At 36.7% G+C, this 25,490-nt stretch overlaps 1 protein-coding gene across 5 annotated transcripts in view; it reads left to right on the top strand.

Annotated features, from left to right (window-relative positions):
* Positions 1 to 25,490, top strand: part of LOC131440292 (alpha-1,6-mannosyl-glycoprotein 2-beta-N-acetylglucosaminyltransferase) — a 231,764-nt gene that overhangs the window by 115,094 nt on the left and 91,180 nt on the right. For all 5 annotated transcript variants that reach the window (XM_058611426.1, XM_058611427.1, XM_058611425.1 and 2 more), the window contains 3 exons: positions 1,039 to 1,610; positions 25,121 to 25,249; positions 25,337 to 25,453. In XM_058611426.1, coding sequence (XP_058467409.1) covers positions 1,604 to 1,610; positions 25,121 to 25,249; positions 25,337 to 25,453 — 253 coding nt within the window. In that variant the 5' untranslated portion in view covers positions 1,039 to 1,603. The remainder of the gene's footprint in view (positions 1 to 1,038; positions 1,611 to 25,120; positions 25,250 to 25,336; positions 25,454 to 25,490) is intronic.

Genomic DNA, 25,490 nt, shown 5'->3' with positions numbered 1-25,490 from the left:
CCTTCTGTAATCCATTGAACTGCTCTGACATTGAACCACTCTTGAGATGCATGGAAAACCATATCCCGAAGTAACAAAATTCCGAACCATACACTGCGTGCAATCAATGAGAATCTATTTCAAAGCTGCAAAGCCAGCCTGATTCCACATACAATTGTCAGAACTGTTTTCTTCCTTTCATTCTCAGCCGAAAGTGCAAGTTTACTAGTCACTTTAATAATAACAACTTTAATGACTATCAATGAAATGATGTTCAATTATATAAACTTCGAGTGAGTAACGGATCCAGTCTCTACTCATATACGAAAAACATTAGTTAGAGTGAGATCTGCTGTCTCTGTGCGATAGATTGACCTTCAGGTCATGAATACAAATAAGTGCATTCGCTTCGAGTTTTCGCGAAGCTATAAATGCAGTATTGCTTCTTAAACCCAAAGCAAAAATATTATATCCGATTTTATCATAATTCGTTGATTAAAATTCGAATAATCAGAAAAATAATATTGTGACTCTACTATAAGATGACTTTTGGTACAATAACCTTATTACAACTGTTGTTACTTGAGGTGACTTTTCTTTTATCTTTAAAAATGTTCATTTTAGAAATACTTTCAGGAATGCCATTTTCGGTTGAATCTAAAGAATTAGTTCTAAGTGAATATTTTATTCCAGCGAAAAAGAAAACAAAATCTAAATAAACATCTTTTGAAACCTAAACCTGATCTCCTGACCTGGATATGTTGGTCCCTTTAAAATGTGACATAAAGAATTGATGTTGAGATGATTGAAAATAAACTCTATTTCTGATTGCTGTTTATCTCTATTATTTTTATACGAACTTCAACTCTACCTGTCTCTTAGTAACATTTAAATTTGATCTCATTCAAACAAAATCTGTCTAAGCATGAATTTTATAATGTTGCACAAATTTTTCAATATTAAATTTTCTGCAAGAATTTACACCGCCACAATTGATTTAGACATGCATCGCCGAAATTATTCCATGCTCATCCACGTTTCATTTTTCTCCATTTGCAGATGATGCCGTACTTGTCTACAGCGTTACAAACTGCCACAAACGGGGCGAACTTTCGGTGCCACATGCACAGGCACACACATCCTAGACCTGATCACTAGCACTAGCAACGAAGACGACAACGAAATTTCCGTCTACCGAAGCAGGAACAACAAACTGCACAAACACGGTGTGCGGTGTTCACCCGGTGTTTCTCCTCATTCATCAGCCGTTGTTCCGACGTTCCGGACCAGCGTCATGTTTCTTCTCCGTGGCACAACAGCGTCCTCCACGGTGAACAGAAGTGAGGGCGAAATAGTAAACAACCTGATTTTTAGGACTCTTCGAAACTGAACGTAAAAGTATGCCCACTCGAGGCTCCGATTTTCGGCAAAATATTGTGAAAGTATAATTTAGGTCTCCGGGTTTTTTTCCGGAAGCAAAACATTGCGTTGAAGTGAAAAGTTTGCGAAAGTGTGTGCTCGAAATTTTAAGCTGCGGGATCAGCAACAGTCGTCAACGTCGACGAGGAACGAACGCCAGCAGGGAAAAAAGTAAAAAAAGCACAAACTCCGGTGCGGTTATATAATGAGAGGTGAGTGATTTTTCTGGCTAAATTGCTAAACATGCTTCCTTCAGAATGGAAAAGTTTTTTTTTCCGGATGCTCAGGGGCATCATCCTCCGTCTTCTGTCACGATAACGGTGTGATAGGTTCACAGGAGAGAGAGAGATATACATGAATATCAGTGCGAATGGGTGGGATGGATGGTGGTTCAGCTGTTGGAGGTGAAGAATTATTTCCAGTGGGCCATTTTCGGTAATAAATTTTGATGCTATCAGTTTACATTACACAGCGCAAATTTTGATGATCTGTTTCAAACCAGGAATCTGATTTTTTTGCGTGAATATTTCGGTTTTGTCAAGCTTCTTCCACCTGAAAAATGACTCATTTAGCATCACGATAGATTCTCACGAAGCAGTGTAGCATAACACAGATCGAATTTAAGGCTCATTTTTAAGTGCTGAATTTACCGATATCTACAGAATGGAATATACTCAAGTGCTACAAATAGATCCTAGGTGGGTTTTCTTTTTCGCCGAAACGGAAACTATATACCGATAGTAGAGTAGAAAGGCATTTAGAAGCGTTTCATCCTATCCTGTTTTTTTTTCATCCATCGCACGATACAAACTCTATACTCACCAGTGAACGTTACTAGACTTGTCGCAAGGTAAAGGGATCCGAACTGGCACTTGAACCAAAACTTAGTGTCCAAATTGCATGCACGAAATCGAGCAAGTGTTATAAATTGTAACTATTATATTTAATTATCAAATAAATCTGAGTGGAATATTGATACCTATTTTATGCATGAGCTCAAAGAAAAATAAATAGACTAATTGTTAGTCGTTTATGCACTGGACTCTCAATTTACGCGCAAAGTCGGGGGCGTGAATTAAATTTCGCGTAAATTAAATAAAACATTGTGTTATTTCAAATATTTCGCGTAACGAAGATTATTTCAGTTTCCATTCAATTTTAGAATAAATAACATAAAAAAATTAAACTACGCCCATACGCGAAAGCATCTAGGACATCTATTCCAAGATCCAAGAAATACTTGGAATAATAGTTTTTGGATGGCGTAGTTCATTCACAATAGGCCTGTGGATTGCATGTGGTGTCAAGAGTATGGCCGAAGACAAAAAGTTCATTACCGCAGTTCTTTGTGCTGGTAGATCTTAAAGCCTGAGCTTCAGGTAGTTTTTGGGTGACCCAGAGCACCTACAATAACCCTCTGAATTGTAAGTGGAATCACGAGTATAAACCGTGATCAATAAGATGATTATTGCAGTTTGTTATGCTGGTAGATCTTAAGGCCTGAACTCCAGGTAGTTTTTGTATGACCTAGAATATTCACAATAAGCAAATGATTTGAATGTGGTATCACGAACATGAGCCGTGTACAAAGATCTGGATAGTTCACTTGGTTTCGCTGGTAGATCGTAAGGCCTATATTCCAAGTAGATTTTAGATGAACAAGCACTACCTCATTACTCATCACAATGATCCAATTCATTGAATGTATGGACCTCAAAAAAGAAACTCACTTAGGTCATCGGTTTCGTTGGTAGACTTCAAGGCCTATATTCCAAGGAGGTTTTTGATGAACAAGAACTTCCACAGACAGTACCACAGTATGTCAATTTGTTGAATATAGTACTACGAGAACATACCACACTCAAAAGTTATGCAAAAGTCACCAGTCACGCCATTCTGATTTCTTTTTTTTCAGAGAATTTTTGGATGCCCCCGATCTTAACTAGATTCTATGAAACCAAGTCCATATTCTGATTTCTTTTTTTTTCAGAGAATTTTTGGATGCCCCCGATCTTAACTAGATTCTATGAAACCAAACGTTTCCGTAATGTGCATTTCATAAATTTCAGTTCACTGAAGCATGTACGATTGTTCTGTATACGTATAAATAAAAATTTCCTTCATCATGCAAAAACTTTTTTACGCGATCATCGCGTGAATTAAATAGAAAATCACATTATTTCAAATAAAACGCGTAAAAAAAGTCGCGTAAATTAAGTTCGCCTAAATTGAGGTTTTAGTGTAAGCAGAAAACTTCAGAAACACATTCGTTCAGGATTTGTATTAGGCTTCTTTTATATATATTTTTTACTAAATACTTTCGGCCTCTTTTATTTCACCATATAGTGGAGATGCACGTTTAGTAGGAACAAATATGAATGTATCTGAGCAACATTGAATGAATCAAGAATGCTTTTCTATTAACAACAAAAAGACAGCATAGTATTTGAAATTACAAACTTAATACGATGTAAAGTGTCATTAATAAAAAAAAAACAACGATTTTTAAATTGTCGAGCAAAATTCAATTTTAATTAACTGTTTTGCCTTTCTCATAAATAAAAGATATGCAATCGCTGTGAAAACTGTTTTTACAACCGAGGCCTGGAGGGCCGAGTATCATATACCATTCGACTCAGTTCGTCGAGATCACGAAATGTCTGTGTGTATGTATGTGTGTGTGTATGTATGTATGTATGTGACAAATAATGTCACTCAATTTTCTCAGAGATTACTGAGCCGATTTTCACAAACTCATATTCAAATGAAAGGTTAGTTAGTAAATATATAAAATTACTTCGGGACTACTAGTTACCGGTTTCCGCTTACGAAAGCACCGATAATAGTGAAGAAAAGCTCCAAAAACGGAACTCACCTCGATTTCTCAGCAACGGTTAAACCGATTTTCACGAATCATGATTTAACTTAAAGCTCTCATAGTCTTTAAATATACTGTGCAATTTCATTAAGATCCAACAAAACATTTAAATCATCATTCAAAATGACGATGCAAAACTGGTACGCGTCGGTACGTGCGGCTTTGCTCCGTTCGCAGCGTACTTCAATTTCATATACCGTGCAGGGTTGCCACATTGTTATGAAGAATATGTAAATTTGTAAATATTTTATTCAATTTGTACCTACTTGTTAGTATTATTACAAAATCATGATAACGATGCTTTGCTATTAAAAAAAACTGAAACCTATTGCCTTTTTATATAGAAAGTTTATGCAATCACTTGAAAAATTTACTAGTGAAAATTGATCCAGGGGGCTAAGTGTTCTATATCATTCCACGCAGTATATTTTTTTATTTATTTCTTATTGGGTTCATCGGACATATGTCTAAATGAACCGACAGAGTGGGAAAAAGCCTATATGAGTTGAACAAATTTCATTCCATTCTCAGATAGGCGCAAAAACCACTATCTTTTAAACAACAAACATAAAACAAGAAGTAATTACAATGCGTCAAGTGAAATAAATTAACACATAGAAAAAATCAATCCATATAATATAGTTCGGTTCATTCTTTCTGCGAAGCGACGGGAAGGCTCATCAAACTCAAAAATTTTCAACAACAGAAGTAAAAGCTCGTGTGCACGCAGTTATAGGTTCGTTACTTCCAAATAAAGTCCTGTGGAATCCGTTTTGAAGTAGAGTCGTATATCGCAATGATTTGCTTGGTCCTCGAAAACGAATTTTGCTACGCAATTCTGGAGCATCGGTCTCCCCGTTTATTAATTTCGCAATGGTCAATGCTTGTTGAAATTTTTTTCGGCGCTGTAAAGTATCGGTTCCCAGTAATTGGCATCTGTCCGGGTATGGTGGCAAGTTTACAGGATCTCTCCAAGGCAAATGTCGTAATGCCATGCGAACAAAGCGTTTCTGAACACGTTCAAGTCTAAGGCTCCACGATATTTGATACGGACACCAGATTACTGAAGCATTTTCCAGAATCGGGCGGACGAGTGAGCAATATAAAGCCTTCAAGCAAAGCGGATCTTTGAAGTCTTTGGCAATTTTAGAGATGAATCCCAGCTGTCGGGAAGCTTTCGAAATAACTAGCGACCGTTGGACATCGAACGTCAATTTGGCATCCAGTTGTACACCAAGATCACACACCTGAGTCACTCTAAATAAAATTGTTCCATCAATGTTATAGTCGAATATAATGGGAAGTAGAATCCGACGAAATGTGATAACTTGGCATTTGGTTACATTGATAATGGGTTTATTTTCCCTGCACCAATTTGCGAACCTTGTAAGCAAATCTTGCAGTCGTTGACAATCCTCAACACTACGAACGACGAGATACAGTTTCAAATCATCTGCGAAGATTAATTTACAACCAGATCCCAAGAGTAATGCAACATCGTTGAAAAATACTACAAATAGCAAGGGTCCCAAGTTGCTACCTTGCGGAACACCTGATTTATTCGAGAATTCGGATGACGCAATGTTATTGATTTTTACACGCAGTTGTCTATCGGAAAGATATGAATTCAGCCAAGACACGAGTTGCGATGATAAACCAAGTCGAGTTCATCGAGCTGAGCAATGTCTTTGTGTGTGTATGTATATGAGTGAGTATGTGTCAAATAATGTCACTCATAAAATAAAAAATCGCATAGTCCCATAGGTTGCTATTGAATTTATCATGCTTTCATAGGGTAAAGTTTGTTAAAATTGCACACCGTCATTCAGGGCGACGATTCTTCTAGATTTGGCTCAAAACCGAATCAATTTGTAGGCTATATTAGTCTTACTAAACGAACCGAACCGGCTATACTGGTTCCAAGTTCCCGGTTCCAGAAGTACCGGAAATAGAGGTCAAAAACTCTAAAACGAGACTCACTCAATATTCTCAGAGATGATTTGATCGATTTCCACAAACAGGCTCAAATAAAAATAAAAAATAACTTCCGGTTCCAGATCTATAGGGCGACGATGCAAAATAAAGAAAAATTCTTATTAACTTGACATAACTGTTTGCAAATTGAAAAGGTTATGTTAGTTCATAACAAAGTAAATTTCTTATTTTATTCAAGTTTGATAAAAATTTTCTAAAAAACTCAGTGACTGTAAAAATCACTTCCGATATTTTCATCCTTCGAAACTTGATGTCAATATTTTACCCAAAGAAATATCGATAATCGAAAATGAGAAGAGTCTTCGATGATACTTCGATGCTAAACATCCACTACACTTCAGTTCGACACCGAAGAGATTCGTGCAAGATTTACTTATTATATTTTCATCAATAAAAAAATTTTATGATGGCGTAGTTTCAGTTACTGGACCCAAAGCTATTGATCTGCAAAAACCATTGCAAGATAGCTTAGATAACTTGTCCGTTTGGGCTGTCCATCTGGGTATCGAATTCTCTGCGGAGAAAACAGAGCTGGTCGTCTTTTCAAGAAAGCATGATCCCGCGCAGCTTCAGCTTCATATGATGGGAAGAATGATCCAACAGGTTTTGACTTTCAAATACCTCGGGGTGTGGTTTGATTCCAAATGCACGTGGGGAGGACACATTAGGTTTCTGATAACAAAATGCCAACAAAGAGTAAATTTTCTTCGAACAATAACCGGATCTTGGTGGGGTGCTCATCCGGAAGATCTAATAAAATTGTATCAGACAACGATACTTTCAGTGATGGAATATGGATGCGTTTGCTTTCGTTCCGCTGCAAACTCTCATTTTATCAAATTAGAGCGAATTCAATATCGTTGTTTGCGAATTGCTTTAGGCTGCATGCATTCGACACATACAATGAGTCTTGAAGTTCTGGCGGGAGTTCTTCCATTGAAGGATCGTTTTTGGGAGCTTTCGTCGCGACTGCTAATAAGATGCGAGGTACTGAATCCCCTAGTTATTAATAACTTCGAAAGGCTAGTTGAGCTTCAATCTCAAACAAGATTCATGACTGTATATTTTAACCATATGTCACAGGAAATCAACCCTTCAAGATATATTCCTATCCGTGTCAGCCTCCTAAATGTCCCTGACTCAACTTTATTTTTCGACACATCCATGCAGCGCGAAGTGCGTGGAATTTCGGAACACCTACGCTCGTTGGAAATCCCAAAAATATTTACAAGTAAATTCAGGCATATCGACTCTGAGAAAATGTTTTACACGGACGGATCGCGAATTGAAGAAGCGACAGGGTTTGGTATGTTCAACAATAATGTTTCGGTCTCCTTTAGGCTTCAAGAACCTGCATCTGTTTATATAGCAGAGTTAGCAGCAGTTCATTATAGTTTGAGTATAATCGTCACATTATCTCCAAACCATTATTTTCTTTTCACAGATAGTCTGAGTGCAATTGAAGCCATTCGCTCAAAGGCTGCTGGCAAAAACGAACCTTTTTTCTTGGGCAAAATAAAACAGTGCCTGAACGTCATATTGAATAATAATTATCAAATCACAATAGTTTGGGTCCCGGCTCATTGCTCCATTCCAGGCAATGAAAGAGCCGATATTTTAGCCAAACGTGGTGCTATTGAGGGTGAAATTTATGAGAGACCAATTGCTTTCAATGAATTCTATAGCGCGTCTCGCCAAAGAACACTTGCCAGCTGGCAAGCTTCTTGGGATAAAGATGATCTGGGTCGGTGGATGCACTCAATTATTCCTAAAATATCGACAAAGGCATGGTTCAGGGGATTGGATGTGAGTAGAGATTTCATTCGTGTGATGTCCAGACTCATGTCCAATCACTACACGTTAGATGCACATCTCCTTCGAATTGGACTTTCCGAGACTAATCATTGTGCTTGTGGCGAAGGTTACCGCGATATTGACCATGTTGTTTGGACATGCGTGGAGTATCGTGATGTCAGATCTCGACTAATAAATTCCTTGCGTACCCAAGGTAGACTATCCAATGTCCCAGTTCGCGACATTCTTGCTTGTCGTGACGTTCCTTACATGAAACTTATTTATTATTTCATTAAGTCCATTGGAGTTCCAATTTAAATTTTATTTTATGTTAGATTGTTTTCTCTTCCATGAGTTCAACCAATAGCCAGCTATCTTATATTAAATAAAAGTGATGAACTGATACAAACAAACCTGAAATAGTTATAAGATCATGTACAAAATAAATGTATTTTATTTAATGTAATTTATAATAGCAACTCGCTTGATAAAAACAGTGTTTAGATTAACTAATGAATACCAACATACTAATAGGACATTCGAAATGTATTAGGTTTAAAGTACTATGTATTGTAGATGCCACGGCGAAGAAAAACTTATGTATATTGCCTATGAAATAAACGTATTTATGAAAAAAAAAAATAAAAAAATTTCTACTGAATAAATTCGCAACTAAACCGCAGCTGAGAAATAATAACTGCAATATTTTCGATGCACGTAGGGTGGTTAATATGAACATATTTTTGCCACATTCCAAATAGTAATTATAGCGACGAAAGGCTGTTTTAATTCCTGCTGGCTGATTACACTGCACTTTTTAGATTAAACCCAAATAAAACGCTATTTCATAGCAGTAACAGAAGCGCAGCATTGTCAGCAAATCTCGAACACACCGTAGTCGCAGTGTTTCAATGGCGCGTTTGAATTGGCATAGCGGTAGTCTGCGCTCCTGTTACTTCTGCGTACGTTATTCAAGCTATATTTTTCAATCAGCTGCGTAACATGATTTATGATTGTTTATTATCATTACAATTATTATTATAAACAGTTCTTGCTGCTTTTATTAATTCTGTTGTACCAAATAAATTTCAAATACATCACAACATTAATCCACTAATCAACCACCCTTCGCACACTGCAATTTATTCATCATGTATTCTTCAAAGGGTTCATAGATACAACGGCTATGAAAATTAATTTCCCAAAAATCTTCTGCTGGAGAATCATGCCAGATATATTCAATGTGCGAACTTTTTTCTTGAATGTCATCGAGCAGAATGTTCGCTAGTGAACTGTTCACAGCTCATTTTTTACCATGCGAAATCGGTTTCAGTGAGAATCGCGTTGTCAAAAAATCAGTGCTGAACTTTTCTGCAGTGGATTTCAGTCGCTAGCGGTTAGTAGAGTAATCATCAACTACGATAAGTTCGAAATAGTTGACAAATTTTCCTACCTAGAATCGTTGATAACATATCGATCAAGATATCATGCTTATTATGGTTTCCAGAAGCACGATTCTGACGTTGATTGTTTTTATTTGGAAGAAATAATTTAAAGGATTTCAGAATAGTATGTAAAAAATGCTTCAACCGTGCTGTAGAAGGTTTGGGATAAGTCGTTTCTGAAGACATGCCAAATCCTTTTATGAAATACGAAAGCATAAACGTAAAACATAGACTGAATTAATTGCCATAATAAATACGCAACTTTTTAACAGATGTGTAAGACATGCTTATTGTCAAGACATTGAGCGTGTGGTGTGATATATAATTGTTTAGTTAATCACGCGTAATCATCGAAATTTGTCTTCATACAAAAACTTGATAAACTGAACTTCAGCTAAATGAAATTCCGAAGGGCAACGGTAAATGCCAAGTCTGAAGCAAAAGAATTTATACTCATTAAAAGTTTCGCCTACCATGAAACTCACAACCGAAACGCATGGTGCAAATTAAAACGTCGCAGAATCAGGAAAGGACTCACAGTCATTAATGTTGGCAAACAACCATCGTTCGAGGTCGAAATAATAACAGGGGATGCTCGGTACAATTGAAACATCCTTGTTGGTGATAAAGTTGATTTCAAATACCGCTAACGAAAATAGCTTCCTAACAAAAACGAATATTTCGACCGTTTTGCACGGTAGCTATCATTACGAAAAACGGCTTTTACCAAGAAATTAATGAACAAACTCTTGTCTCTCATATTTAAGAGGAACTCTATTGAGACAAGAACACATAACCCGATAGCAAAATTTCCGGTAATTAAACAGCGTGGAGCGTTTTACGACGTAATTTTGGAGTTGATCTCCTGTAACCCATAACAAGGGAATTTTTCCTGTTCATATCTTTTTCCAAGCCCTATTTATGTGATATACATACTTTCGGATCACTGCGCTTCAAATGGCATCGATTCGACGATGAATTTTGGTATAGATTTATTATTTGTTGTAGTTTGAATTAATGTTTACATTGTTGGTTTAAGTTCAGTTCAAAGTGATGAGTTTTCAGCCCCATTATTTACATGATTTTGTAATTACCATTAGGACATCATTTCGGTGATTTTTGTTGCAGGGAAAATCTATTTGTTAAGTGGAGCCTGTAAACTAAATTAATAACAAATACAAACAGCGATTTAATTCAATTGCAGATTACATCGATTTTTGTCAGAATTTGCATGGGTTACAAATTTTATAACATCTGAGGATACTATATTCATGCAACTCATTTGCACTAAACTAGGAAGGACGCTTCCAAATCATCGCGTGGCGTTGTTGTCAACAATATGTTAAGCTGCGTTCATACCGTACAATCAAACCAAACTGGTTTCAAAAGTTAATTCAAAAGTTAATTTCTTCAAACCCAATATAAATATAACTCTAGTCTAGTATTCTCTATAAAAGAAAGTAATTGACCTCGTTTTGAATAAGTAAAAGAAGTTATGGTTTATTATAGTTTGATTATATTCCACCGAAATCGTATCCTTATGTTGGTGCAACCGCATGAAGAAAAATGTGAACGTGTGAACACTGCTTAAACACAGCATTTGACAGCAAACTAGAACCAAAGAACCAAAATTTTCGGCATCAAGCCAATTGCAGATGACAATCGTGCCACCGGGGTGTTCCAAATCAATTAAAAAACTACAAGGATCAGCCCCATAGGGTTGTTCGAGTCATTGATGTGGAACAAGGCAACCAAAATTCTAATGATCGACTTTCAATCGTCACACTTTTGAATCCGCAATTGCACAAGAGTCTGCTTAGATTGATCTTTATTAGAAACCAACACCAGACTTGTTTAGATTTGTATTTGTTTGGTAGCCGACTAAATTAAATCAATATCTCAAATGTATGTAATTATATCTTTGTATATACATGCGATACGGATTTCGATATTTAAGCAATTATTTTTATAGTGTCAAGTTTCTCTACCATTCCGCGATTTCGGTTGAAGCGATTAACTTTTTCTCATTATCAATCGAGTTCATCTGATATTAATTAGAAATTAATTTTAAGCATTAAGACATAACATGGAATTTCATCCGAACTTGCATGACACAAGATCAGAGCCTACCAATTAAAGCTTTCAATCGTTTTATGGCACTTTTTGTCTTGCTGTCTAGCAACAACCTAACTCTAGCATGCTACGCGTAGGACTGAAACGTTAGCTATAATTTTGCCTACATTTATATATTCACGTGCTTCCAACAGTTTCGCTTTTGCATCGATCGACCAATCAGAGCGATGTTTTCCCTTTGATATATCACTTACTCCTTCAAAACCGTCGTCTATGGCAGGGAAATCCAGCATGCCGAAGATTTTTAGCAGACAAATAGGACACTGCTCGCTACTAATCCAAATTACAATCATTAATAATTGAAAATACGTGGCTTGATACATTCAAATCGAAACTTAGAAATATTTTCAATAAAATGAAGAAATAATATTAATAATTGATACAAAATAGACTGAGCTGTAAGTGTTTGATACCTGACCACATTTCTACGTGTGTTTTTCCTTGAATTTCTGATTTGCACCCCTATATAGAAAATAATGTCGTTTTTTCCGTTTAGTACATAAACATTATCTACTTTATATAGCAATACTAAACGTTTTGTACATCAGGAATCAGAACTGATTGACTCAAGCGGCACGTTTCCCTAGTTATTTGGTGATTTATGCTTTGTCGTGGCCTATCATTTTCCTGATGGAAAGGGATGGATAAAAGGAACATGGAAGGGAAATGTGAAGTGGGTTAGGTAGGGAAACAGCACAAAACAAAAAGAAACGATTCGCAATCTGTATGAACAGAAGTAAAATGGCCTCCCCATAAGGAATGCCAAACAATCTGCTAAAACTTTTTAGGGTACACACAGAAAGGATTCAGTCACTCCAGGAAGAACGATGAACTCCTCTGACTATTGCTCCTTACCATATTGGGTGAGAAACGATAGAATATCCTCTAATTTTAGCTCACCATACACATATTCAACCAAGTATAGAGAACCAAAAACCCGGATATGTAGTTGCGTCAATGCGGGACAGTTATATATCAGATGCTATGAAGTACGCAATCGTACTTACACAAATCACAAAAATAATACTCAGCACGCTAACTAGTAGCTATGTAATGGTTGAGTTTGCAATGTCCAGTCAGATCTCTGATCAGAATCCTGCAATGACGCTTGGAAAAATGCAATATACATTTTAACATTTTCAGATTCAAATCTGGACAAGAAGTTGTTGACTGGACGGCCCTAGAACTAATCCTGTGTTTTATCCAACTAGTTAACAGAGATAAAGCTCGATCTTTTATTCGTGGTACCAACTCTACCCAAATCGTCCGAGACAGTTAATGACTGACAATTTCCAGCATCCGAATTTTCTAAATAAAAATTTATAAATGAAATGAAGCTCCGCAAAGGCAAAGCCTTCAAATGTTCCGTTTACGACTGCCTTTTTTAGGCTCCTGTAGTCATTCAGTCTTTGGCATGGAAATACACCTTGACTCGTTTTAGTGGCCTTTTACGACATGGAACAGGAAACTTTGGTTGAAATAATACCGCCTGATTGCACACGGCTCGCCTGATTGGTGGTCTCGAAACAAGTGGATCGTAGTGTTATTCTTAGCCAGTTGACAACCGCTATCGACACTACACGGTTATCTAGGCTGCTGAGAAAGTGAAGTTGACATTGAAGATTAATTTTCATCGGTGGCCGAGCAGCCTCTTAAAATAGTACTTAACAAACAATAATTACGTAACAATAATGTCGTGTTTGACGTTTAGTACATAAATATAATAAACATTATATACCAATACCAAACATTTTGTACATAATTCTCAATAAATATAACGATAACGATATTTTCAAAAGTAATTTCTTTTTAAGTTTGTAAGGGTATTTTTGAATCGATAAAAGTTCATATTTTACTTGGCAGTTGGCAATAGAGCTTCTTGTTCTTCGTGCCCCAGCCACAGTAACGAAAACAGAGATAGTGGTTTCAGAATTTAGTCTTCGATTTTCACCATTAATAAAATCAATAATATCAAGCGAATTTTGTGTTAAGGCACTAGAAGGTGTCCTGAAGAGTAGTTTTCGTGTTCATCACTGCCAACGATAAACATACCAAATAGGAAACATTCCAATCTGTGAAAAATAATCTCCAGAGACAGAACTCGAATGAACTTTTTAATGCTACGTTCGATGTGAGTTTTCACTTCCATCATTCCTTGATGGAATATTTCGCTTACAGTTTTTCAACTTCAGTGATTCAACTTCAGTGATTCAACTAATTCAATAGCTCTGCTTGATAACCATCATCCTCGCCAGCCCTCGTCAGCTAGAAACAAAAAAGTAAATAATTAAAATTTATGTACAACATGTACCACCTCGTAATCAAATCACAAATCCGTGCTTGACAGGCTCAGGATGGTACCAAGCTCAAAGCAAAACGTCGACGTTTACGCTCGAAGTTGTACGCAAGACGGTAACAGGATGGACTGTTTTATTGAAACAGGAAAGAAAAGGAAAGGATGTCTGCTTTCTTATGATTTCAATCATGGTTTTCATTATTATTATTCGTTGTTTTTCTTTTCTCTTAACATATTTCCATTCCCAGAATTTCTAGAAAATGATCGTTCCAAAAGACGTTTTCGATTCTGTCTGAGTTTCGTTTTCACTGCTGAAGAGCATAGTGGAAAGAATTTCAGTTAAATGTGGTCAGAATCGTGAATGATGCAGTGTGTGTGCATCATTTGTTTTATTTCCATATATGTCAAATTGGTTCTAGGTCACGTCACGAAAGCATATAGTATTTCTTTAATCCCCTTGCAAATCAGTTGCGTTCATCGGATCAAATAATTTTCACCAACTATTGCTAAAAGAACAATCCACTGTGTGTGATGTGACTCGGAAGTATGGTAGAATGCATTCCTCTGTCTGGGCGAATGAGATATGCCGTTTCGTAATGGAAATGATGTACGAGTATAAAGAACCAAAGCCACCAGACTCTGCTTCCAGTTTGGATCCTGTGAGCTCCTTTGTTCAATTTACTTGACTAACTTTTCGTCTGACGCTTGAGCGTGTCTCTTAGCAAATAGATTGTTATACCTACGCTCGCACTGGGAAAATGTTTCAACGGAACAGATTTGGCTTCGGTTCGCACAGAATTATCCTAGCTGGTAATATCCGAAGATTATATCCGCATAAGCGCAGAGACAGAGCGAACAGATTTTCTAATTACCGCTATCGCCACTCCCGGAAATATATGGTAATGTAAATTGTGGCGAGTAAGTTATTGAAATAATTGTCGCTCAATTACTTCCATACGACAGCTTCGGAATGTTGGCTCTATAACAGGATCGTAAAATTAGGATTAGCTAGAACGGTTTATGTAGACAGGAAGAAGCAATTATGAAAGACGAAAATCTAGATGAAATGCAGACAATTTGAGCACAACGGTCGAAATCAAAAAATCAACTTAATGGACATTAAAATTCAAAAATCAATCGAATTTTGTGACTTTTTTTTATTTTTACATTTAGAAAAACAACGATTGGCCCATTATCAATGTAATCAACAGTAACCAAAATTAGAATCTTTCTAAAATAACAATTTCACTTCGATGTAAATCAAGTGTCGTTCGCTTCGGTTAACATCAAGTTAGTCAAGTGACATTCGCTTCGGTTAACCACAATATGCATCGTGTTGAACATAACAATGTTCAATCCAAGCGCCCTGCTCCATAAAAGTGCAAATTTTCTCTAGTATCCTGGTCTTTCTAAATTGTCGAAAATATTCAAACTGTAAAATTGCTCTTCCAATGACGTCGATAACAAATTCGAAATCAGAATCCCAGGATTTGAATAGCCAATGAGAGTTTTTCTTTCGCCATCTATCAACAAGATCTAGAAATAAGAAACATCAACACTCAACTGCTATCTCCTGAGAAAAAACTCTTACGCTTTTTAAATCGAATCTCCAGTCTCCTTGTTATGCCATCTTTATCACTCTTATGCTCTATCATAATATCATATGAGATATAGGTAATGTTAACACCAATCTTGTTTGAAAATCAATCGTAACCCAGTAAATTCGAACATCGGACGAATCATACTCGAAGCTTACGTTTGCATTTCGAACAAGGTTGGCCCGATGCTTTATTAGCCTTTCTGACAGCTCATTTAACACCACACAAGTCGTCAGGTCGTCTTTTTTTTCACCGAACTCCATAGCAGACTGTTGGGGCGCTGTCGGCTCGATAATGTCGACGCATTTTTAGAAATGACGCAGCTGATGCTAAGAGTGCAGAAATGGTCGAACTACGCAGCGCTACGGACCGAAATAGTGCTCAATTGTTTCGATAATCGGGTAGATGATCAGACTGATAGGCTTCGACAAAACTCACTGGGAAGCTTCGTGCACGATCCGTCCGATGTTCGAATTTACTAGGAAACCACTTTGTAAACTTCCACGTGGTATTATTTTTTTACCACAGGGCTATTCCGATCGTATTTCAAAGTATTGCCATGAGCCAGAGATGGCATTTCACCAGAGTTATACACGCTAGAGTCAGATTTTTGCCACACCGAGGATGCAAAAAACGAAGCACCGCACAAAGAGGAAAGCGCACTTCTTCTCAGTGTCGAATAGACAGCATTTGAGTGTGGGCTTGTGGTTAAAGCAGCTGGCGCGAGTGAAACACATTCTCTTCGCATGAATCGCTCACACGCGCTCTCGTCTAAATACACCCAAGTGACCACTGGCGCGTGATGGTGAGCGAACACTTCTGTGAACTTCAATTAATAGAGAGTAGATCTGGCCTTGCTATGAAAAATTTGCAAGGAAAACCGAAAATTTTACGATAAATTGTTTTATTTTGCTGATTTTGCGTATCCACGCTTCATCTACGAAAACCATACAGCAGAGTGCTCACCGGCGTGTACACCTCTGTGAAAGTATCTGCATCCACCTCAGAGAATGTATTAGCTAATGCTCTAGCACTTTGGTGCGATTCAGTGGAAGAGGTAAAAGGAAATAAACAAACGCACTCATGATGCGTGCACACTTTACACAACAGTGGTGTTTAAAGTTGAAAGAGAAGAGCTCTCGTTGAAGTTGTCAGTGCGAGGGGAGAAATTTTGCTTGCTCTTCGTCACACAGAGGAGATAGACATCTCTGGCCATGACTAGTGAGAGTGTATAAAATTAAATTTAATGTCAAAATAAACTAACATTACTATTCTCATCTTATCATAGAGTTATTAGCGAATACAGACAAGTACAGATTTTTCATAGGAACAGGGTAAAACCAAGGGGAGAGTCGCTGAACACAAACTATATTGTGCCTCAAAAAAAACAACTATGTTAGATCAAGAATGTTAGATCAAGAATCTTGACTCAAGATATCGAAATGGCAAAATTTACTTTATCCATTGCAAACTTAACATAAAAGAAGAGATAAAATTTTTCAGTCACTTGTGTTTATTTTACCGTTCGCTTAACAATGATAGCAGTGCAGGAAATACGATGGAAATAGCTACTTGTCAAAAGTGAGTCCTTTGTATGCTGCAACCTGTGCAACTGAATGAAATCGAACCGCCGATATTGAGAAATGCTCCAATGCATTGTGTCAATGTGTGATTGGCACACTACTCTAAGCGACCCGCCCCTTGGGTAAAACTGATTTTCTTTGAAAATATTTTCCATTTTGTCGTGAATACGACTTACTTTACTATGGGGCACCTTTTCAAAATTTACCCTCTGAGGGAGTGATAAGTTTTTGATCGTGAATATCTCTTGTTGTATCTAACGAATCAACATATTTTTTGCTACATGCCATCGGAAATATGATCACAATTTTATGATAGAATTTACAGTTGTGTGACATAATCTCAAACAATTCAAAACTAAACTTTTCTGAAATGTTTGGTATAAACGAGTATCAAACAGGATAATTCATAAGGCGCGTTTGCCACTGCTTTATATCGTAGTGAGTTCCACAATTTGGTCCTTCTGAAAGGCAGGAATGAATCCCGTAGTTTCTTTCAACAAAACCCAAATCCAAAATGAAAAAATCGACATTAAAATTCTATATGGTGCTATTTTTATAGCCGTTAGGACCGCCCATTAGTGAAAAAGCTACAAACGAAATCACGTAAAAGGAAACCTCTTAACAAAAATTGGATCAGTTTGGATTCTATCGCCACTGTGAGCAAATGTATTGTGTGTCGTTTGCAAACCTAGTTTCGCTTCCGACAAGGGCGATTACGTAACAGCTGCTAGCCGTTTGCATTGGTGAAATAAAAACGAAAAGAGGACAACGGTGGTAGCATCACACAAAATCAGCCGTTCTAATAGCTCTAAAAGTTTTCTAAAGAACTATTAGGATTTCTTGCTCGCAAACCGAAGGTAAATATCCTCAGTTTGATGCAAATCTAGAACAGTTTGATTAGATTTGTGCACTTTTCGCTGTGTGAAATTCACAGTAATCAAGTAAGCCTTCTTTGTTTATGCAAAACATTTGAAAAAAGAGAATGCCTGCAAAATTCATACAATTGATCAACTAATTGATATTCGGAAGTGTTGAAGAACATGTCAATGGTCAAATTCGTATTCACGACATCCAGTTATGTCTCTGACATTACCCACCCGCCTTTTTACTAGTCATATACAGTCAATTACCATCAATAGTTGAATGAAAATTTGACAGTAGAACCGACGACACGACCAGGCACTCCAAAGGACAATCAGAATAAAAAGTGAACGTGAGCGATTTACCGTCAGTTACCAGAAATATTGCGACATTGATAATGATAAAAATAATGTTCTTGAGCAACACTGTTTAAGCTGCCAAGAACTAGTTATATAGGAGTCCCACAATAAATAAACAAACCATTTGAAGAAGTTCTATAAATTATAAAGAATTAAAAAATAAGGCCAAACCTTAAAGTACTTTTGATTCGCTGTAAACGAATTTTCTTTGCATTTCGTAAAATAGTATTGATCTACCGATTTTACTTCGCTTTATCATTTATGTGTACTAAATTTTGATTATTGAACAGAACTTCACCACCTTTTAAAAATTTATTAACTAAGCAGATAGTCTGGATAAATCTAAGTCGTTAAAACGTAACCTGATACCAACAATACATTGAAAGTATCCAATACAATAAATGTTGGGCACATACGGCAACCTGATAGCGCTGGGTTCAAAAGACATTTTTCGAATGTTCGAGCCCCAGCCAGCACTCAAGAAAACCTCTACCTGATTAAACTGATCGATCTACGGCTCTAACAGGTGATGAAACTTGCAAATAATCCCTTCGAGGCATTTAGTATTTGTTTACATTTCTCAAGTCTTCAATATGCAGTAATCAAGGTGATAGTAACGGTTTTTCAAAATCAATAAATCATCATCTTGGGTTGCCAGTTTCAATAGTTTTTCCAACGATTGACATTACCAGTTGCTGAGGGGTAGTTAAATTTGCGATACAGTTTCGATAGACGAGTGGCAGGTCGTGTCGTCGGTAGAAGTGTTAAAAAAAAACTAAACTAAAACGACTTGCTGGGGAGTCGTTTGTCTCAGTTTCATTTCAATTACCTATTTTTTACATAAAAATTCCAGCTGCTGAATTTGCTCTTAATAACTTTTGCAAAATAATCAGGCAAAACGGAAAGTACACACTTCGAAAAAACCTTGTGATTTTACACCTCATTAGATGCACATAAATGGAGTGACGCAGTTCACGCAAATTTTTCGTTCAAGAACATCTAATATTGCGTTAAGTAGCGACAAAGGCAACTGGAACCGATAATCACAAAGTACGTCCGTTTACCAACTAAGCCATACAAGCATCCATCTGCTCGGCTGGTAAAATTACAGTCGGAATCAGCAAAACTCAGTTATTAAGTTATTACAAATGGAATTTTCTGTCAGTTGACAAAATTGGTTTTTATGAATTTCATCGTATGTGGGATTAGTCAACCTGTAAATTCATTTTTTTGTTTGTTGAAAAAAAAACCATGCCGCCATCAACGATTTACGCGGATTTATTATTGATTCAGTTGTTTTGCCGCCAGATGTCTCACGTCATCTAAGCTAGGATGGTCCATTGCGGAGATGGGTCATGAGTACCATCAATTTTCCAGTGAACCCCAGCCCTTGATAAATATTTAACACAGTTTTGAATACGCAAATTAGTATACATTGTTCGTCTTTTTCATTTTATCCACACCTCCAGATTTTTGACCAGTCCAATTTTAATATTTTTCAACAGATTCATATTCAAAAATTACTATTGAAAATATGACAGGGAAAACTAGTTTTATTTGGTAATGAAAACCGCACAGAAAGAAACTATTAACTTCATAGGTGACATAATTCTACAAACGATATAGTTCATAACTACTCAACTTGTCCAATGACACAATATTAAATTCGAACAGAATTTTATAAGCTCTGAGTGTAATGTGTACTATGCATATGTATCAATTATTTATCAAGCAGATATGAGCATCTGTGGCTCAATCCATTAAATGGCATGCTTCGTAATCTAATGTTTCTCGGTTCAAGTCGCGCTGTTTCTATTGATCTTTTGTGTTTTATCCCAATTTGATTTCAATCCCTGTAATTTTTAAATCACACAATTTTCCATGTTCTTGAATATAAATTCGTGTGAAATACGGCGCTCCATTTATGTGCATCTTATGAGATGTAAAATCACAAGATTTTTTCGAAGTGTGCGTACATATAAAAAACAATTTATTCTCATATTTGATTTACAGCTTGATGAGCATGATGTTATCGAAGACATCAATAGTCATAGTTAGTAATTGATTTCATACATTTTCTTGCTATTGCAATCAAAGTTTTTTATATAAGATTGCATTAACCATCTATCACACTTGGAGAAACCGCTTACATGAGAGCGTTTTTATTAGAGTAATGCGCTAGAAAATGCCACCCACCCCTTAAGTAACTCGGCATTCGAAAGAACCAAACAGAGGCACAGATAACAGGCTCCAACAATTTTTTTCAAAAATCTGCATAAATTGTAAATTTACTATACGTTGTACGTTACTATACTCGACCGCGATTTTGAAAAATATTCCATATCGTACCGGAACAACAGCAACATACTTTTACCTATTGTCGGATTTTTTTTTATTATAACGTTCCATAAAAAAATCGGAATAAAACAAAAATAACGAACGCGACTGCCCGGATCTGTGCGGTCTTCGGTTGGGAATGTCTGCTGGTGTCACCTGTTAGTCGTGCAGAGAAAGTTTCGCTCGGTCTCATGTGACTCAACAACTGACGGAATGCCAACACTGCTCACATCCGTTAGCGTGTATATGAAAGCTCGAGAAGACTCCAAGGGAATAATAAAGAAATAGCATATCTGGGACATGGTGTTGTTTCTTCGCCTGCTTGAAGCATGGATTGAACTGATGAAAACATATTACAAAATAGCAATCGACTATTTGACGATTTTTTTTTTATCAATTACCAAACTTACATGTTCTGTCCATATCCTACGTAAGAACTATGTTTTACAGATAGAACTTATGTTTAGAAAAGTACTGAATGCCTAAAATAGGAAGGTATTTTACTCGTATTGGACGTTTTATACTACTTAACCCTAACTATTAATTCAGTCACAGAATGAATGATGATACATCAACCAATCACTATGACGGCAGCTTATTAGTGTTGTTTTAGTACATGTGCATATTCTTCTAAACCATATGTTACTCCTTTCTGATCATTGATGAACTTGAAGGGGGCTGCAACTATCTTCAAATACATTTGTCAACGTAAGAAATCCATTAACTAGAATTCATTTTAGCAAATAGGAGATTTTCATAGTGTTGTTTGCAATCTACATAGCTATAGAGCCCAGAAAACATTTCTATTAACGAGTTGTTATAAGAAGTTATTAGAAACAAAAGTAAGTAATGCTAGCGATTCCCTAAGTTCCACACCGGATTTAACAAACCATTTGTTCTCCGACAAAAACTGTTTCTTCCTATCAAAACACCGTCTTTACTCTCCTAATCCCTACACTTAGATCAGCTTATTTAGTTATTTTTATCGGTAAATAATTGGAGAGAAGGATTGCTAAGAGTGCCGCAATCCGAGTAAAATACCTCTCTCATTGTTACATACGTCGTTTTGAACATTTTATACAGATTTTATACAGTAATGACAGTTTCTCGTTGTTTACTTTTTCTTTCGCGAGTTACTAGATTGAATTTTTATTTGACGCATATCTCTAACTAACATAACTTTCAAACAAAACCCCAAGCTATTGGAAAAATTGAAGACGAGGTGAATGTTCTTAGCCGTCCGTAAATAGACAGATAAAGAATACATTCTTAGAAGCAGAGATGCCAATTCTAATATCTTCAGGCAGGGTTGCCAAAAGCTTTGAATCCAAAAAAATGTCTGCGGGCTTTCATTTCTCTTTAAAGTATGACACAGAAAACTGGTCATTTCAAAAGTCTGTAAATTATTACCAAAGTTGGCGATAAACTTGATTTTAAGAAGTCTGCAACAAAACAGTCTTCAGCACTTTAGAAGAAATCTGCAGATTTGCAGACAAATCTCCAGACCTTGTATCTCTCCTTAAAAGAAAGTAAACGAAGAGACCCATTGAATTTTGTCGAATCTAGATTTCCCACTGTAAGGAGACACTAACTGCGCTTCTAGTGAGAAACTGCTGTGGTGTCGTGAAATGCGCAGGCAATTTTATACACACATTTTATTTATTTTGCATGCTCCTTATTTTGCTGCGTCCTACCGTGACGGTGACGTTACGTGTGAATGGCTCCATAATAATGCATGTAATTAATGTTGACGGTGACGGTGACGGAGGTTGACTGTGACGGAAGGAGACGGATCGTTTGAATCGTACATTAATTACATGCATTCTTATGGAGACATTCACACATAACATCACCGTCACGGAACGTCTTGACGGCCGGAACGTGTGAACGTTCCGGTAAAGAAAGTATCAAACTAATTTTGACGGACGCTGACGTTCCGGTCGTACATTATTCACTATTTTGCTCTAGCGTGACAGTGTAAACGTCAATCTTGTTCGAAATGCAATCTGACAGCATAAATCAAATAAACATAGATTTCTCACAGTACGGTGACACTAACAGCACCTCTAGTGACAAACGGGTGTACTTTTTCCATTAGCTACTGTGGTTGTGTTAAATGCGCAGGCAACTTTTTGCATGCATTTTAGGAGCATTTACGCACCCATTCTCCACCAGACGGTGCTTTTGGTGTCCCGGGTTGCTCAACTACATTACTATTACACTGGGAAATCTATGTTTATTTGATTTATGCTGACAGACAGAATTACAACGAAGGCAGAGGATGATATCGGCAAACTTGTTTTAAACTGTTGTTTCTTATTTCGATAAAAACACGCGCTTCATCGAAATATCAGTGAAAATGTTTTACGAAGTTCAGATTAAAGTATTTCGATTACCGAACAATCAGTCAAATTTCGGTTATTACTCACAAAATAAAATTCTCCAAACAAGGAACATCCTTATCGAATGAGGTTTAATTTCATCGTTCATTTATAATGATAATTGTATAAATGACACATTTCGTTTTATTGAGTAATCAGACATAAATTTAGCCTCTCTATTTTATCTGGTGGCTGTGCAAGATAAAAAACGGCAATCCAGGCTGTAAATTGCAACTGTTAGCTTCCTCTAATTAAAACTCATAAATATAATGTGTTTGAAGCGGTATGGATTTCACTGACGCTATATTTTTAATCGTTCATAATACTTTACTGGGATTCATTCACATTTTAAAAGAATGCGGTTTTACCCCGATTAATGAACAAGAAAACTTCATTTAGACAACGATTTTCATCACGTTATACTCTATTATGCAATTTTGCATGTGGTTTTCACTTGTTCGCGGCAATTTGCATTTTTTTTTTTTGTAAATTAGGTGTAGTAAAATCAAATTATGTGACGTAGGATTTTTATGCCTTTCATGAAACGTTAGTGTTACGTTTATTTGTTGAACTGAAAAGCGTTGCAGCAAAACATAATACTATGCAGTTGTGATAAATATTGAATGCGTTGCTACTTATAAACTACTGGGTATTTTTTCAGCGTGCAAGTGCCATTTAGTTTCTGTAGGATAACGGATATTTTGGCCTCTCTGTTATATAATTTGGCTCGACGTTCATATTTTTGGTTGTAATCAAAATGAAATACATATTCATACGTTTTGTATAATAAAGAATAGAATGTTACTGATTATTAGATTGTGAAAAAAACTGATGTGCTCCTGGCTGGTACTATTCGTGTCATAGAGAGTTCGGTGAAGAGTGCTTCTTTTAGGATTTACCAAGAACAAAAAGCCCTGCTCCAATAAACCGAATTTGTACTAAAAATTTGTAAGGTACAAATCTCCGATAAACGTGGGGAACGTGCCATCTGAACCATTATGTTTTAATTCCTGAAAATCGTAGCACTGACCTTGCAATGAGTTCTGTACACTTAAGAGTCGGTAGCGAAGTCTGTTAAAGTTTCGTCGAAATCGCTACTTTGAAATTGTCCAGTATTTTTCGATTGGTCGGAATTCCAGCCAATTCAAAGGAATTATTAGCTTGGGAACAAAATCAACGTTGCATATGAATGATAAAACTCGCTTTTCAGGCATTCTTGGAAACGGTACGAACGATTTTGTTTTCAGGATACAACTGCAAATTGCAACCTTGTGTTAGTTGAGTGGAACCATGACCGATGAATATCGGTATATTATTCAGCTCTTCCGTGGCCTTATCGATCAGTCACATAATTATTCGAAATTTAACTTTAAAAATCTACTCGATCCTATCTGAACCGTTTAGCCGGTACTTAACAATGAGGCCACTTTACCCTTGGTTTCCCTATTTAGCTTCTTCGAGCGAATATGTACAAACTCTTGCGTCATTTTGACGTTTATAATATATACGAGTAATGTTGATTGTATTTCCTTCCCAGAACCAGTTACATGTTGATGTTCACATCTGTTCCTTTTACTTCGAATTTATATAGTGCTGTATCTTCATATTCAATGCAATCAAAAAAACAATCATTTTTTTCGATAAGCATTATGTGAAAACGAATGACGATTATAAAATCCAAGATAAGATGTTGTTTACAAACACACAGACCGAATTCTCAAGCAATTTTTGTCCTGTTCAGTTTTCACGAGATTAAAAACGCCTCTGGTGACACGTTTCAGAAATCATTTCATTCCCCAATAGCACAATCCGAATTGTCATCTTTTTGTAAGTAAGACAAATCTCCTCGGAAACCGCAATCACAAACCCAGTTGGAAATTGATTCCCTTCACCAGCTTCGGATAGAACACAAAGCCGCTATCAATCATTTCCTTCGTTGAGCAAAATTTTTCATTCTGAAAAGTCCATTAGACAAACGAATATCTTTATATGATTTATTTTCATCATAAATGCTATACAGAGCACCAAACCATTTATCCGTATCTCTTCTTTCTCCCCGTAGGTCGACGAATTCCGATAGCATTGCCAAACACAGGTGCCCTGTCACGTAGACGCCACACGCTTTACATCCGATCGGCCATCATTATTTTTATTCTGTTTGCATTCCTGCAATTTCACGTGATAAACTATGGTAAGAACTGATTGCGATGGTAACTACGCTGCTCGATGAGCGTGATATTTTTAGTCAGGAAATTTAACGACTTGTTTTTCCCCTCAGACTCAAACGATTCGGGACCTTCGGATAGTGCCAACTACTCGACGGCAGCGATCCTGCAGATGGTGCCACCGGTTTTCCATAAATATCTAACATCGAAGACCCGAAATGCGAGTCACGGTAAGTTTCGAATAATCGAATAAATCGGGAAAATTTT

This window comes from Malaya genurostris, chromosome 1 (assembly GCF_030247185.1).
Source record: "Malaya genurostris strain Urasoe2022 chromosome 1, Malgen_1.1, whole genome shotgun sequence".
NCBI classification, from domain to species: Eukaryota; Metazoa; Arthropoda; class Insecta; order Diptera; family Culicidae; genus Malaya; species Malaya genurostris.
Note: the sequence above shows the minus strand (reverse complement) of the source record. Positions and strands in the feature narration are given on the sequence as shown.